This window comes from Ixodes scapularis, unplaced genomic scaffold (genome assembly GCF_016920785.2).
Source record: "Ixodes scapularis isolate PalLabHiFi unplaced genomic scaffold, ASM1692078v2 PGA_scaffold2__306_contigs__length_199485367, whole genome shotgun sequence".
Classification (NCBI taxonomy): Eukaryota; Metazoa; Arthropoda; class Arachnida; order Ixodida; family Ixodidae; genus Ixodes; species Ixodes scapularis.
The window spans coordinates 18,897,768-18,910,547 of NW_024609857.1; the positions used below are offsets into that span (position 1 = coordinate 18,897,768).

Here is a 12,780-nt window from a genome sequence, read left to right on the forward strand (position 1 = left end):
TGCCGACCGGCAGCGTCTGCGAAAGATCTTGTGGAAAGATGTGAATTTTTTTCCCCAAGCTCTTCAAAATCATTCATCGATTTTCTTCGATATCTGATTTAAAGGACCTTTCGAATTCCTAAAACAATTTCCTTTGAAGACTTCTTTCATATGGGCGAACAAAACAAGTCACACGGGGCGGGGTTCTGAAAATGCGGGAGGTGAAGAAGTGGTGGTCATACCATTTTTGCTCAAAAATTGTTGCACTGACAGGGCAGAGTGTGCTGGGGCATTGTCGTGATGGGACTGCAATTCCCCCTTTCCCTCGCGTCAGGCACGTAGCCAGGGTGAGGGGGGGGGGGGGGGGACATGGTGCCCCGGGCCCCCCCAAAATCTTTCACTTTGCTGGGAACTCCTCTACCCCCTCCCCCTCACAAAGCATCTTGTCATGGGCGGGCCCCCCTGAAACAAAATCCTGGCTATGTGCCTGCCTCACGTCGGGGCATTTCTGCGTTATCGAGTTTCGGAAGTGTCGCCAAATTCCCACGTAAAACACCTGAATAACAAATCCACCAAGGGGAACAAACTCGGACTGAACAATGCCCCAGTGTTTCGATGTTGTCATCGGTTCAGAAGGTTGAGGGTCGCCCTGAACGAGGTTGGTCGTCGATCAATAATTCACCAGCGAGAAAACCACTCGTAGACTTACGATTTCTTATTAGCATCTTCTTTGTAAGTTTTCTTATACGTTTCTTATAGCTCGTCGAAGTAGTGGAGCAAGTCCTACGCCTTTGCTGTGGAAGTTTGGCTTTAAACACCGCGGGTTATCGCCAGCGTGCGCACAGGCCTCCGAGAGTTTCGTCAGACAGCTGCAGTACGTTGTTAGACCAGTCATGCGCCTCTTTGTCACGTCCTCACGCTCCCGGCTTTACCCACGCGCGAAGAGCTGGGTCACGTGATGAAAGGGAAGTGGGTGATTGGTCTGGCAAGCAATAAAATATATTACTTCAAATTACATCAGCTTATTCAAGAAGTGAAGCTATAGCTGATCCCAAAGAATGTTAGCTTGGAACATACACCGAGAAAAAATATGTGGAAAAAACCTAAAGTAAGAACCAATTATGGCAAGCAACAATTGGATTATTAATTGTTCTCCTTGTTGAACAAAATTGAGAGAAAAGGTAGACTTTCAGTGTTCCTTTCCGATTTTCAAGAAGAATATTAAAGAACTCCTGGTGGAGAGAGATATCGTTTATGAATGAGGAACAAAATGTGAAAAAAAAAAAATTATTTTTGATGTAACTAGTATTCTTTTCTCAATCGTGCTAAACGTGGTACAAGTGTTTATTATGAATTTGTTTGGTTGTGCATGTGCATTTGCAGATGTCCTATTTTGGGCTGTACTGCAAAGGGACGTAGATGCCTTGTCAAGCTGAAATGACAGCTTTTTCTCTACCTCCCTTCCTCCCCTTCTTTGGAGAGGAATAAAAAAAAATATCAAGAAGCAGTAAAATAAAAAGTTATCTATACTCCGTTGCAACCTAAGAACGAAGAGCGAGGGTAAGAAGAGCCTGGGAAAAGGAAGCAGACAGAACGCCGGAGAAGAGAGGTGGAAACCTCCTTCTCTCTTTAGCGTTCCGTCTGCTTCCTCCTCCCCGGCCCGTCTTACCCTCGCCCTTCGTTCTTAGGTTGCAACGGACTATACGTCCGAAGCCCTAATTTTTACCGCATCTGCATGTGCATCTGCAGATGTCCTCTTTTTCGCTGCACTGTAAAGGGATCGTAGAGTCCTTGTCAAGCTGAAATGGCAGCTTTTTCCTCTACCTGCCTTTCTCCCCCTCTTTGGAGAGAAATAAAAAATATCAAGAAGCGGGTAAAAGAAAAAAAGCTATCTACGTCGCAAGCCCACATTTTTACTGCATCCGCATGTGCATTTGCAGATGTCCTCTTTCGAGCTGTACTGTACAGGGAGGTAAGGTCCTTGTCAAACTGAAACGGCAGCTTTTTTTTTTTTTTTTTTTTTTACCTCCATCCTTTCCCTGTTTAGAGAGAAATAAAACAATAATCAAGAAGCAGTAAAAAAATATATATTTATCTACACTACATCGCAAGCCTACATTTTTTACCACAGAAATCCGACCTTGCAGGAATTTAAGCTTGGTCATGTTGGGAAGCGTGGAATCTCAAAAGCTTATTGCTCATTTCAAAAAAACCTTCGTAGGCAAGTCTTATGCGGCCCGGAAGAAAGGGCCGGGTAATATTTTTCACCAAGAAGAACTTCACCGCATCTTTCAATCAGGTAAGCTGTGCTCAGCGTTCTAAAGACTGAGCTTCCTGTGTTATATATGTGCGTCTCCGGAGTTAACATATCAATCAAAAACCGAGCGGTTAGAGCATATGAGCTGAAATATATTTCGTACAAAGCATAAGCATGAGATCTCTCCTCGATTTAGGAAAGCCTAAGATTTGTAACGCAGGGGTGGTTGTCGGCTGTGCTGTCCCATACTTCGATTTTATCCGACCAACTGCACAACTCCTGGCATTCCCCTGAAAGATCTCATCCGCAAAATTTTAATTTCTACTCACTGTATTGAAGCAACGTGATATTCCCGAGGATAGTATTATCGTCCGTGAGACTCGTACGACATACCAAAATAAAATGTTACTCTTTAATAAATACTTATGATTCCTTGGTAACGTTACGCATTGATCCCAATTATTAGCCCCTGTAATGTCACCATTCCCATGCACATTTTAGCATTGAGGTCAAACGACTGTAACGGATGAGGCTAAAACAGAACTCATCTCCATGTTGGTAATGCTTTCAAAGCGAACGGTCTTGATAGCGCGATAACTTTGTGCAAAGCGTTACGTTCTACACGCACCAAGCATTTTCACATTCCTTTAATCCCGTAAAGAAGACGTTGTTTTTCAACGAACGAGTTTTTTTACCACACTGTTTATACTTTGTTTAACATTGTATAACGAGCTTAACATCGTGAGTTCTACACGCTAAATACAGGTAGAGTAACCATGTTAAGGAGCGTGCAAAAACGGATGTAATGTTGATAGTTTTCAGCAGACGCATGATCAATCGTTAATTGAGTCGACAAACCTTTGTAATTATGACAGCCAGCTGCAAAAGCATTACGATCGTTTGGTAGTGGTATCTGGAATGCTGGACAATCGTCGTATGGTGTGTGACCTTTCTTTTAGATTCTAAAGGCTAACATCGAAAATACTGCTAGGATTATAACTTCTTATTTCGAACTCAAGCGCAAGAGGTGAAATCTGGCTATCGCAACGGACTCTTACGTAACGTATTACGGCCAACGTGTTACTCGTACATAGTTACTTTTTTGTTAACGAAGTAGTGACCTAGTTGCCTTTTAAGGAAAGGAATGAGTAAATCACTTCTGTTTCCTTTAAGGACGTAACAAGTAGGCAACGGCATTTAGTTACTTCTGGAGGGCAACCTCGTTACCACCCACCTCGCGCCTGTAGTTTGAATTGCAAGGGAACGATAGATAGACCGCAGAAAGATGTCCACCATGTATGTCGCTTTAGCCACGCGAGTGAAAGTGTTAAAATTAAGGAATTATTAACGAGGACACAGCTACTTCTTAATAAAAAATGACAGATTCAAAGTGGCGAGAAAATACCACTTTACACACAAGTTGAAGTAAAGCGTTCCGTTTTAATCGCGTCAATTAGTAATTTATTTAGTTACTTTTTGAGGCAGTAGCGAGTAACGGTTTCCAGTTACTTTATTTCAGTCACGTGTGCATGCGTGACTCGCAGTTATCCCTTCAAAGTAAAATACACACTATAAAATTGCCCATGTCGTGTTCGCGTGGAAAGTGTCGAGCGGTCATTGCGCGAGATTGTTAGTTCAAACGCATAATCGATTTTTGGTTAGTGCTCTCCGTGAGCACTAATCTACCAGCAAGCCAGGAGGTTTACGTCACTCTTCATATTTAAAGAAAATAACAAAAACAAATCATCTCTTCTTCGCATTAGTGTTGCGCCTTTTATAGAGTTTTCTAGTCGATATATTATTAAGTAGAAAGGGAACTTCTAGTTACTGTTTCTTAGCCCTCTAGACAAGTTGTTGGCTATAGGGATCGATAAAAAGAGGAAAATTGGTTAATTGTTTGGCGAATTCAATAAACCCTGTTGCAATACCTATATTGGTCCAAGAAAGCTATTGGTTCAATAAACGCAGATGTTTAAATAACATCATATGAGTATATACGAGAATAATTTAAGAGTATGTAAGAAGTTATAAGAAACTGGTCCCAAGTTTTTTGTAACGTCATATGTAATATTTTATCATTCCTATTTTTTATAATGTTCTTAATGCTCCTATATGATCTTATCTAATCATATATGTTTTTTGGACCAAATATTTATTATAGGCACAAGAAATTTCACCCGTTAAATGTTTCTTCTTTCTTTATTTTCAATTTTGAGTGATATAATGTGTATGTGGAATTGACGCTGGAGCTCAATACCGTGAAAGTTTGATGAAAATATTGTAGTGCATGCTAATTGACGAGAAATGTCGCCCATGTACACGGTTTCAAACCGAAATTTAGGGTAAAATGGTGCCGTTATCACAGCCGCCAGAGGGTGGAGGGATACATCACATATCGCACTTTGCCGGCTTTGACTCCAATCTAAGCCATGCGCAAGGGTGACACTTCCCGTCCCGTAACACCTACTGATTATTTTTTTTTTCAAATCAGTATTTCATGACAGGGTTCAGACCGCATCCCGGTCTACCTTTAAATCTATAAATAAAATATTCGTTGTAAGGCAAAAGAAAAAACAAAAAGACAGACGTTTACAACTCCCTGTAACGCCGATTTAGAGCGCAGCTCTTGGGGAGGAGGAGGGAAGGGTACTGAGGGGTGGTATACCCCTTCTCATCAGTACCCTCTTCTCCCTCTTTCACACGCGAAACGCGTGTCGTCACCCGAAGTTTCGGCGTGGTGCCGAAACGTCACATGACGTTTCGGTGAAGTCACGCGACGTTTCGGCACCGTGCGGAAACTTCACCGTGCCGAAACCTCACCGTGCCGGAACGTCACTCACGACGTTTCGGCACCGTGACGTATCGGTGGAAATCACATGCGGAAGCTTCACCCGTGACGTTTCGGCACCGTGCGGAAACTTCAACGTGCCGAAACCTCACCGTGCCGGAACGTCACTCGCGACGTTTCGGCACCGTGACGTATCGGTGGAAATCACATGCGGAAGCTTCACCCGTGTCGTTTCGGCACGGTGCGGAAACGTCACCGTGCCGAAATGTCGCGTGACGTTTCGGCGCGGTAAATTATGGGACGTTTCTCACAATGCACCGCGCGGTTACGCCGACGCCGACGCCGATGGTGACGCCGCTCAGGCCGGAAACGGGCGATTAAGAGCTGCGCTTTAAAAAAGACGAGTAATTAAAACGTTTTCGCTAGTTCGCTAAATAAAAGCTGAAATACTCCAGACGGAAACAAGATAATCTTTTTGTGATCGTTCACGCTCCGTTCAAACGCAGATTCTTTAAAATAACCAAAGTTCCCCATGTGACGTCAGCGATAGCTCTCGTCAAAACGATAGGAGCGGAAACCTGTTTTCTTAAATGAATTTGGATTGCGCGAAGTGTCCAGTGTCTGTCCTGAAGAAGAGAATGAATATGAAGATTCAGGAATCATAACCGCAAAATAGAGGGAGCATTTTTCAAACAATTCTTAAGAAATGTTAAATCGGTGTGTTCAGAAGAAAGCTGGAGCAAAAAGTAACTCTCATGTGCCTTCCACAGATTTGGCTCAGGGCAAGACTCTCCTGGAGGTGGGCGTCGGACCGTTGGTCTGGTATTCTTTCATGTCCTCTAATCGATTCAACGACATTGTGCTCAGTGACTTGGTCGAAGACAACAGGAAGGAGCTGGAGAAGTGGCTGAACAAATGCGAAGATGCCATCGATTGGACATACCGTGCCGAGCAAGTCGCTGCCTTAGAAGGCTATAGGTACATACATCAGCACAAAAAAAAAAGACACGAATGTTTGGGGGTATTAATATTTCTTACTTCGCGTAGAATAATGGAACACAAGAACGAGCACTTGGGCTAAGGAGCCAGAATTACGTCCGCCGTGAAGTCTAAAGAAGAAAACTCTTGATGAGCATTTAATTTTAGGGAAAACGTTCTAGGGTTATTTTCCATGTCTAACGATATAAAACCTGACAAAACTACGGTCTCCCATTGTGGTTCCACCGGGCTTCTTTAGAAAAACAGTTTGTGCCTCTCCAGGAATCGCACTACGAACCTGAGGCTCTGTTGTCTGAAACTCTTCACCCGACCGATTGAGCGAATAGGATGAGTGTGGTCACAGCTGTTTGTTTTCGCAAGACGATATGTTGTTCCAGCGTAGGCAGGTGTTTTGTGGGGTCACGTTATCACGTAAGTATACCAGAGGCTACGAGAGCAAATATTCAATAGAGGTTATGATATCGCATAGACTATATTTACGTGACGCCTCGTGACATGAATTCATTATGTCGCATACCATAGTGTCATTTAAACTGATCACGTAACGGTATTTTGCATTATCACATGACGTCATGTGGTCACGGTTGCACAAATAACGTGACAACGTGGCCCATAGTAACGGATGGCGTAAAAAATCACGCCACTTAGGTAGCATAGCGCGAAACGCCTTGGCTGTCTTTAAGAGCAGCTGGGGTGGCTCGTGATTGGTCAGTCGCAAAACATTTATCTCACCATAATACTTCGGAAAAAGCCGACTAAAGAAAAAAGCGCCGCATCTTTCTGTCGATATCCCTAACAAAAAGGTCCTAAAAATTAAACTTGCAAAACTTGTGAAGCAGTTTCAAACAAACTCAAACAGCTTGACTCGGAACACATTAAGCATTCTGTGTCAATCAGATTAACGCGAAGTATTAAGGTAAATCATATTTTTCTCATCGTAAAATTCCTTATTAACTTAATATTTAACCGAACAGGTTTGTCCAGAGGGTTGATTGTGGCTCACAAATAAAACGTGATCACTCGGTGACTTGATCGCTAGCACTTGGTAAATCTACATCCATCGACGAATAATCGAGTTGCGTCCAACTTGTGAAGTGACAGATGGCTTCCAACGCTAACAATATCTGGAGCACGCTTCAGATATTGGCTAACTCCGGTGCGCAGTTGGGACAAACATTGGCGGCACCACCCTGAGAAAAACAGCTATATTTCTTTTCTGTCCAACAATTGTATTACTCGACTCTTCGTTGTTGCGGTGAACATGCGGGGTGAATGTAAAAGCGGTCGCGTGTCTCATGTATTGACGATACCATCGGTTGTGTCTGAACAGTGTGTAGAAATTTTGAGTATAAACCTTTTGTATTCCTTTTAATGGTTTTCTCATTAAGTAATTTGTTTTCACATTGGGAGAATCTTTGACCTGGGATCTAAGATTGTCTTTAATGTACCATGTAAAATATTTTTCTACGTACAAGCATTTCTTCCGTGAGCGTAATGCAAAGGACTTCCGTGCAGCTAACTCATCAGAAGAAGTATGCAACCATCAGCTCAATAGTTGTCTTCGCCACCGAGAATACACTGGCTGTTAAATTCCCAATAATATTCCTTACTAAGCCATAATTATGTATCAGTTGAATTTCTTCGAACAAAATTTTAATTTATGTTAATTATGACGACGGTGCAGGCTGAGTTTGAATCACTTTACGGTAGTTTCCAAGCTATATAGTTAAATATGTTCGCCCCTGCAGTATAATCGTATTTTGCCCTAAATGAAGCGGCCATATGTGCCAAGCAAGACTTCTAGGAAACTCTCGAAGACGTCTAGTGACAATATTCATGCTCAACAAACCTTTAAAAAATCCCCTTCAATTTTCTCTCCTTCCCGTTTCGATATAAATGAGCATCGCACCGGCGTGTGGTAGGTTATCATAACTGCGTGATGCACGGGGAAGGCCTCAGGCTAGCCGTGGTACATTACTCGCGAAATTTTTCATATACAGACCATCAGAAGCCGATTGAGGATTACTGGCCTCAAGGTGTCTAAAGAAAAACGCAGTATTATTATTATTAAAAAAATTATCTTGAGCCCAGAGATTTTCAATATGTCCTCAAGCATCATGTCAGGCATCGCAGCAAAATACAGGTTAATGGCATCTTCCTTGTTCTGCTTTACAGCGACGTCAAGAAGGGGGCGTCCGAAATAATGGAGCGCACGCGTTCCTCCATCCGGAAGGTGGTTCCCTGCAATGTCCTGGAACCTGGAGTGCTCCCCGAAGAACACAAAGAAACCTTCGACGTCGTTCTTTCCTGCAACTGCCTGGAAAGTGCCACGGCGGACCACGAATCCTTCCGAAGTGTGGTTAACAACGTCGGATCACTTGTCAAACCCGGCGGCTTGTTCCTCCTGGGCGGTATGAGTAGTGTGAAGAGTTTCTTTCCGAAAAATATCGGCGTTAATGCGGAGGACCTCAGCGAGGATCTGATTAAAGGAGCAGTGACTAATGCCGGGTTTCAATTAAAAGTATACCGCACCAAAAACATTGAGATTGCTGGGAACCCAGGTGCATTCTCTTTTATTCTAGCGGCCCGTAAGTCTTAAGTCGGTTTAGGGTGACATGCGTTACTCTGTGCGGCGTAGTTCCGTTCACAGCTGCTACGCACCCCTCCCTACCACAACGCGCGATCAAACAGAAATAAATGTTTAATTATTCCCCGCCAGAAAGCGAAATGGGCTGAAATCGGATCAATCTGGACCTCGTTGATGAGAGCAACAACTCGTAGACAAGTCGGCCCTTCTGGAGTGTTAGCAGACACTGGGCTGGTTTGATTTACCTGCACAAGCATTCACCTGTGCAAAAAAAAGTGCAGCCGAGTTGACTAAATAACAGAGCAACGTACTTTCGTTTGTGTTTTGAGACAGGCTGCACCTCTAAATTGAATACGGCAGCGCGCGCCGAGTGCAGCTGGTGGAGGAGGCGCATGTAAATCGAAGGCCCACTGGCACATTTGCAGTTTGGGTACGAATATCAAAGTTATACCAAGTTAAGAAACAAAAAAAAAAGAACGTTATGCTTATTTTGAAACAAAGATATCGTATAGTAATCAAGTGTCACTTTGTTAATAAGCAAGTTTTTTTCTCACACTTTCTTTTTCTGCGCACCATTTCACCAAGGGCTTTGCAGTTTTTCAGCACTCCAGTCAACGAAAAAGCACATACATCTTAAGTTTGACTTCAGCATGTTATACTCCAGATAGAACCATTAAATGTTTGTACTGTAATGAGTTTCATGTGTGATTATATTACTTCTTTCAAAAATATATTTAATAAAAAGTAGTTATAATGTTCAATGTGCACTGAGGATGTTTCTGAAATCGCCTAAATATGGCGAAAACTCACTCTGCGAGGTCTAAGCATCCTAGAAATTCATAAATCGTAACGACGCGGGGCCAATTTCCTTATTAAAAAAAGCGAGACATATTCACAGTTCTTTGTAATGCCAAATTAGAGCGCAGCTCTTGAGAAGGAGGAGGGGAGTGTACGGAGGAAAGGGTATGCTCCTCCACCCCCTCCGTACCCTCCCCTCCTCCTCTCCTGCTCCCCTTCCATTTAGCGGGAAATTTTCGCTAAATTTCCCGCTAAATTAAGTGGAAATTCTTTCCCGACTCAATTCCTTCGCTTTGTGGCAGATGCTTGAGAGGCCTCGATGTCTCCTTGCGCCTTCTAAATGCAACCAAACATTCCCGGGGAGTCGTCATCGTGGATCGGGGGCTGATTGCACCACACGAATTTTCGAAATCACTTCACAGACTAAGTCATCTCGCAAATTCGGCGGCCCGTTTTTGTGTGATCTTAGGTTGACTTTCCGGCAACGCATGTTTCCCACGAGCAATCTGGATCAACCCGAATTAACGGGTTACCTTAAAAGACGTCGGTTTCGGTGACGCAGCCTGCAAATCTGCAAAGGATCGCTACAAAATCCGCTCCCGCCGATATCGGTGGATTCAACAGGAGGCCGACCGGGGCGCGCACGTGACTTGTTGTCTCCCTAATGGGAAGGGTTGCACCAGGAAAGATAAAACTTCGGGACAGCTAGCGCCCAAGGGCGCGGCTGATGCTGGCTGATTGCAAAGGAATATACGTATTAAGTATAAGTTCGACTGGCCATGTGAAGAGTTTATTAAAATAAGGCCAAGTATATCTATCACCATGCGAATTTCCCATTGCAGGCGATTGGTATAAAATCGATATCCGAACCGCCCGAAAGCTTTTCGTAAAGTGTCTTCACAAAAGATATATATTTAAAAAAAAAAAAAAAAAACGGCATTTCCGTGTGTGCTTAAGGGCACCACGCTGCCGCAAATGTGATGAGCAAGGTTGTCCTAGTAAATAAGTTGTCACAAATGTCAGCATTGTTAAGCTTGTCGAAGCTTGTTATTTTAGGCAACATGAATCAAAGTATTTCTAATACAAGTGACACTAATCTAATGAACTAAGAAATGTAAACGCGATGTGAAGGGAAATATTTTGCTCAGCCTGAGACGATAATCTAGTGGTTCTCCTAAGGGTAAAGCAGGTTTTAAACGGTAATTCTTGGATGCGCAGGCAGTAACGCGAGATTAAAAAGGAATATGAGGCTGCTAACTCCTGTGCCTGTGCTAAAGGTGGGAATTTTAGTTCCATCTGCGAAAACAAAATGTACTCTAGAACGTGGGAACAAAGCTATAAACACTCGGTCAGTGACGCTTCAGCGTGGTAAATGACAGAAGAGGGCAACCTATAGCTATCATTCAGGCGGCAGTGAGTACCTGTCAGTACATTTTCCCTCGGAAAAAAAATTCAGTAATAAATCTTGTCATTTGATGTTTAGAAGCGAGAGTTTAGTCTGCCAGTTTTTGGCAACATGGTTACACGCCGTAGATGAGAAATTTTGCCAGTGTAGTACGACTACTCGGTTGGGGCATTTAACGTGCATCACACTGTTGTAATTTACAACCACAAGTTTTTCTTGTGAAGAGATCACAACACTGAAGAAGAGCGCCACTGATTTGAGAAAAAGGGCAGAACTGCCGCCAATTTCTAAGCCTGCAAAGATTTGTATTGTTTGCTGATGTAATTTAGGCTTCGAGAAGCTGAGACGGAGCCTCCACTCTTCTCTGATGGAAAAGGAGATCATCCTCCAGTAATGACGAAAGGATATCAGACGCCCAGGAAACACTAAACAGAGATCAGCACGATATATGTCGAACGTCAAACTTGAGTGAGCGCCGGCACTAAAACTGTTGAAGTATTCACCGACAAAAGTGTATGTCAGCAAGCCTGGCAGTCATGTGCGAGTTGAGTTCCGGGCTCAGGGACAAAGAGTAACAGTCGCTTATGCAGAAGATGACATTCTTTGCTGCAGGCTGCCTGAGTGTCTTCCGTAGATTAAAAAAAAAGAACATACACAAAACGAGGAGACGAACGCGAACAAATTTGAAGCGTGATTTTGCCAACTCATCTCCTGGGCCGAACTGAGACCAACGGCGAAATTGTTATCAACAATGGTGTAAGCGCCACGCCACAACCAAAGCTCTGAATGTGACGGTATAACCGCAACATGGAAGACTTATTTTCAGCGGTGGCTTTCTTCCATTAGCATTTCCTTCTTAGCTCATTTCCGGCAAACTCTATAGTGCGACAATGCTACAATGAAGGAAGAGGACCTGCTCGGCATTGTTGCAACGGTCAGTGATCTGTACTTGCAACACACACAAAGTTAATGTCATCGGTGAGGGCACCGGCCACTGTGTGCCGAGGTTTCCACAGTAAGAATGTGAGCTGAATATCACGGGAGTTATTGTGCCCCAAGTGAAGCACGAGGTCACCTTAAAGTACACTACATTCAGACCAATCATGTTGAGAGACTCTTTAAGGAATCGATGAAAAATTGTGCACTCGACTAATTGTGTGGCTTTGTAGAACACGTGAACCAGTTTGAAACAAATTTTGAAGATAAACAGCGACTCTGAACATCGAATTGGCAATGCCAAGACGTTCTTTAAGCCTTTTAATAAAATGCTCATTCTTTTCATGCACAATTGATCTAGCCTGATTATATACAGCTAATAGCAGATGTTTTAATGCCTCTTATCCAAACTTTTATACTTGGTCTCATCCCACGATGGACTAAAGGCCAAAGCCGCGGGCCGCGACATCCCCACCATTCCTGGACACGGTCTCCTTGCGCCCTCTCTTGGCTATTCTCAGAAAAACGCAGTAAAATGATAATTTCAGCCAAACTGCTGCAGAAATCCTTAAGTTTTCCGGGATATCTATAGAGGGCACTCATACACTCTTATTTAATACCTCTTAAACCTCGAAATTGTATTCTTTTTATTCCTGTGCCCGATATAATATTGTTTCATTGAGTTCTAAGGGCCACTTTGACAAAATTTTAAATTTCTTTTCACTAAAGTGAAGAATCGTAAAGTTCCCGAGCAATATAAAAGCTGCCGACTCATAGCACACACCGCAGTTAAAATTTCAATATTTTAATTAATCCTTTTTATTCCTGGAGACTTTCAAATTCGGCCCGCTTTTTACCCCTGTAAAGTTAGTACTCCGCCGTGCCCCAAGAAGCTTGCGGCCAGGGTACCTTTAAATATGCTTATCAAAAGAAAAGATTTGTACGATGCGTTTTCGACAGCATATTGACTAAGAATGGGGCGGTTATAATATGACTATATAATAATTAGGTGTTTACAACCAAAATTTGTG

At 43.1% G+C, this 12,780-nt stretch overlaps 1 protein-coding gene across 1 annotated transcript; it reads left to right on the forward strand.

The window, feature by feature from the left end:
- The first annotated feature begins 2,142 nt into the window (after window positions 1-2,142).
- LOC121836340 (indolethylamine N-methyltransferase-like) lies at window positions 2,143-8,622 on the forward strand. The gene is made up of 3 exons (XM_042291224.1): window positions 2,143-2,278; window positions 5,795-6,002; window positions 8,199-8,622. Exons 1-3 carry the CDS (start codon window positions 2,143-2,145, stop codon window positions 8,620-8,622), a joined length of 768 nt encoding a protein of 255 aa, XP_042147158.1.
- Window positions 8,623-12,780: the final 4,158 nt, after the last annotated feature.

Bases quoted from the DNA above. Each gene is read 5' to 3' on its own strand.
- LOC121836340 (XM_042291224.1), top strand. From the start codon at position 2,143: ATGTTGGGAAGCGTGGAATCTCAAAAGCTTATTGCTCATTTCAAAAAA. The intron at 2,279-5,794 runs GTAAGCTGTGCT...TGCCTTCCACAG, and splicing joins TCACCGCATCTTTCAATCAG to ATTTGGCTCAGGGCAAGACT. The intron at 6,003-8,198 runs GTACATACATCA...TCTGCTTTACAG, and splicing joins GCTGCCTTAGAAGGCTATAG to CGACGTCAAGAAGGGGGCGT.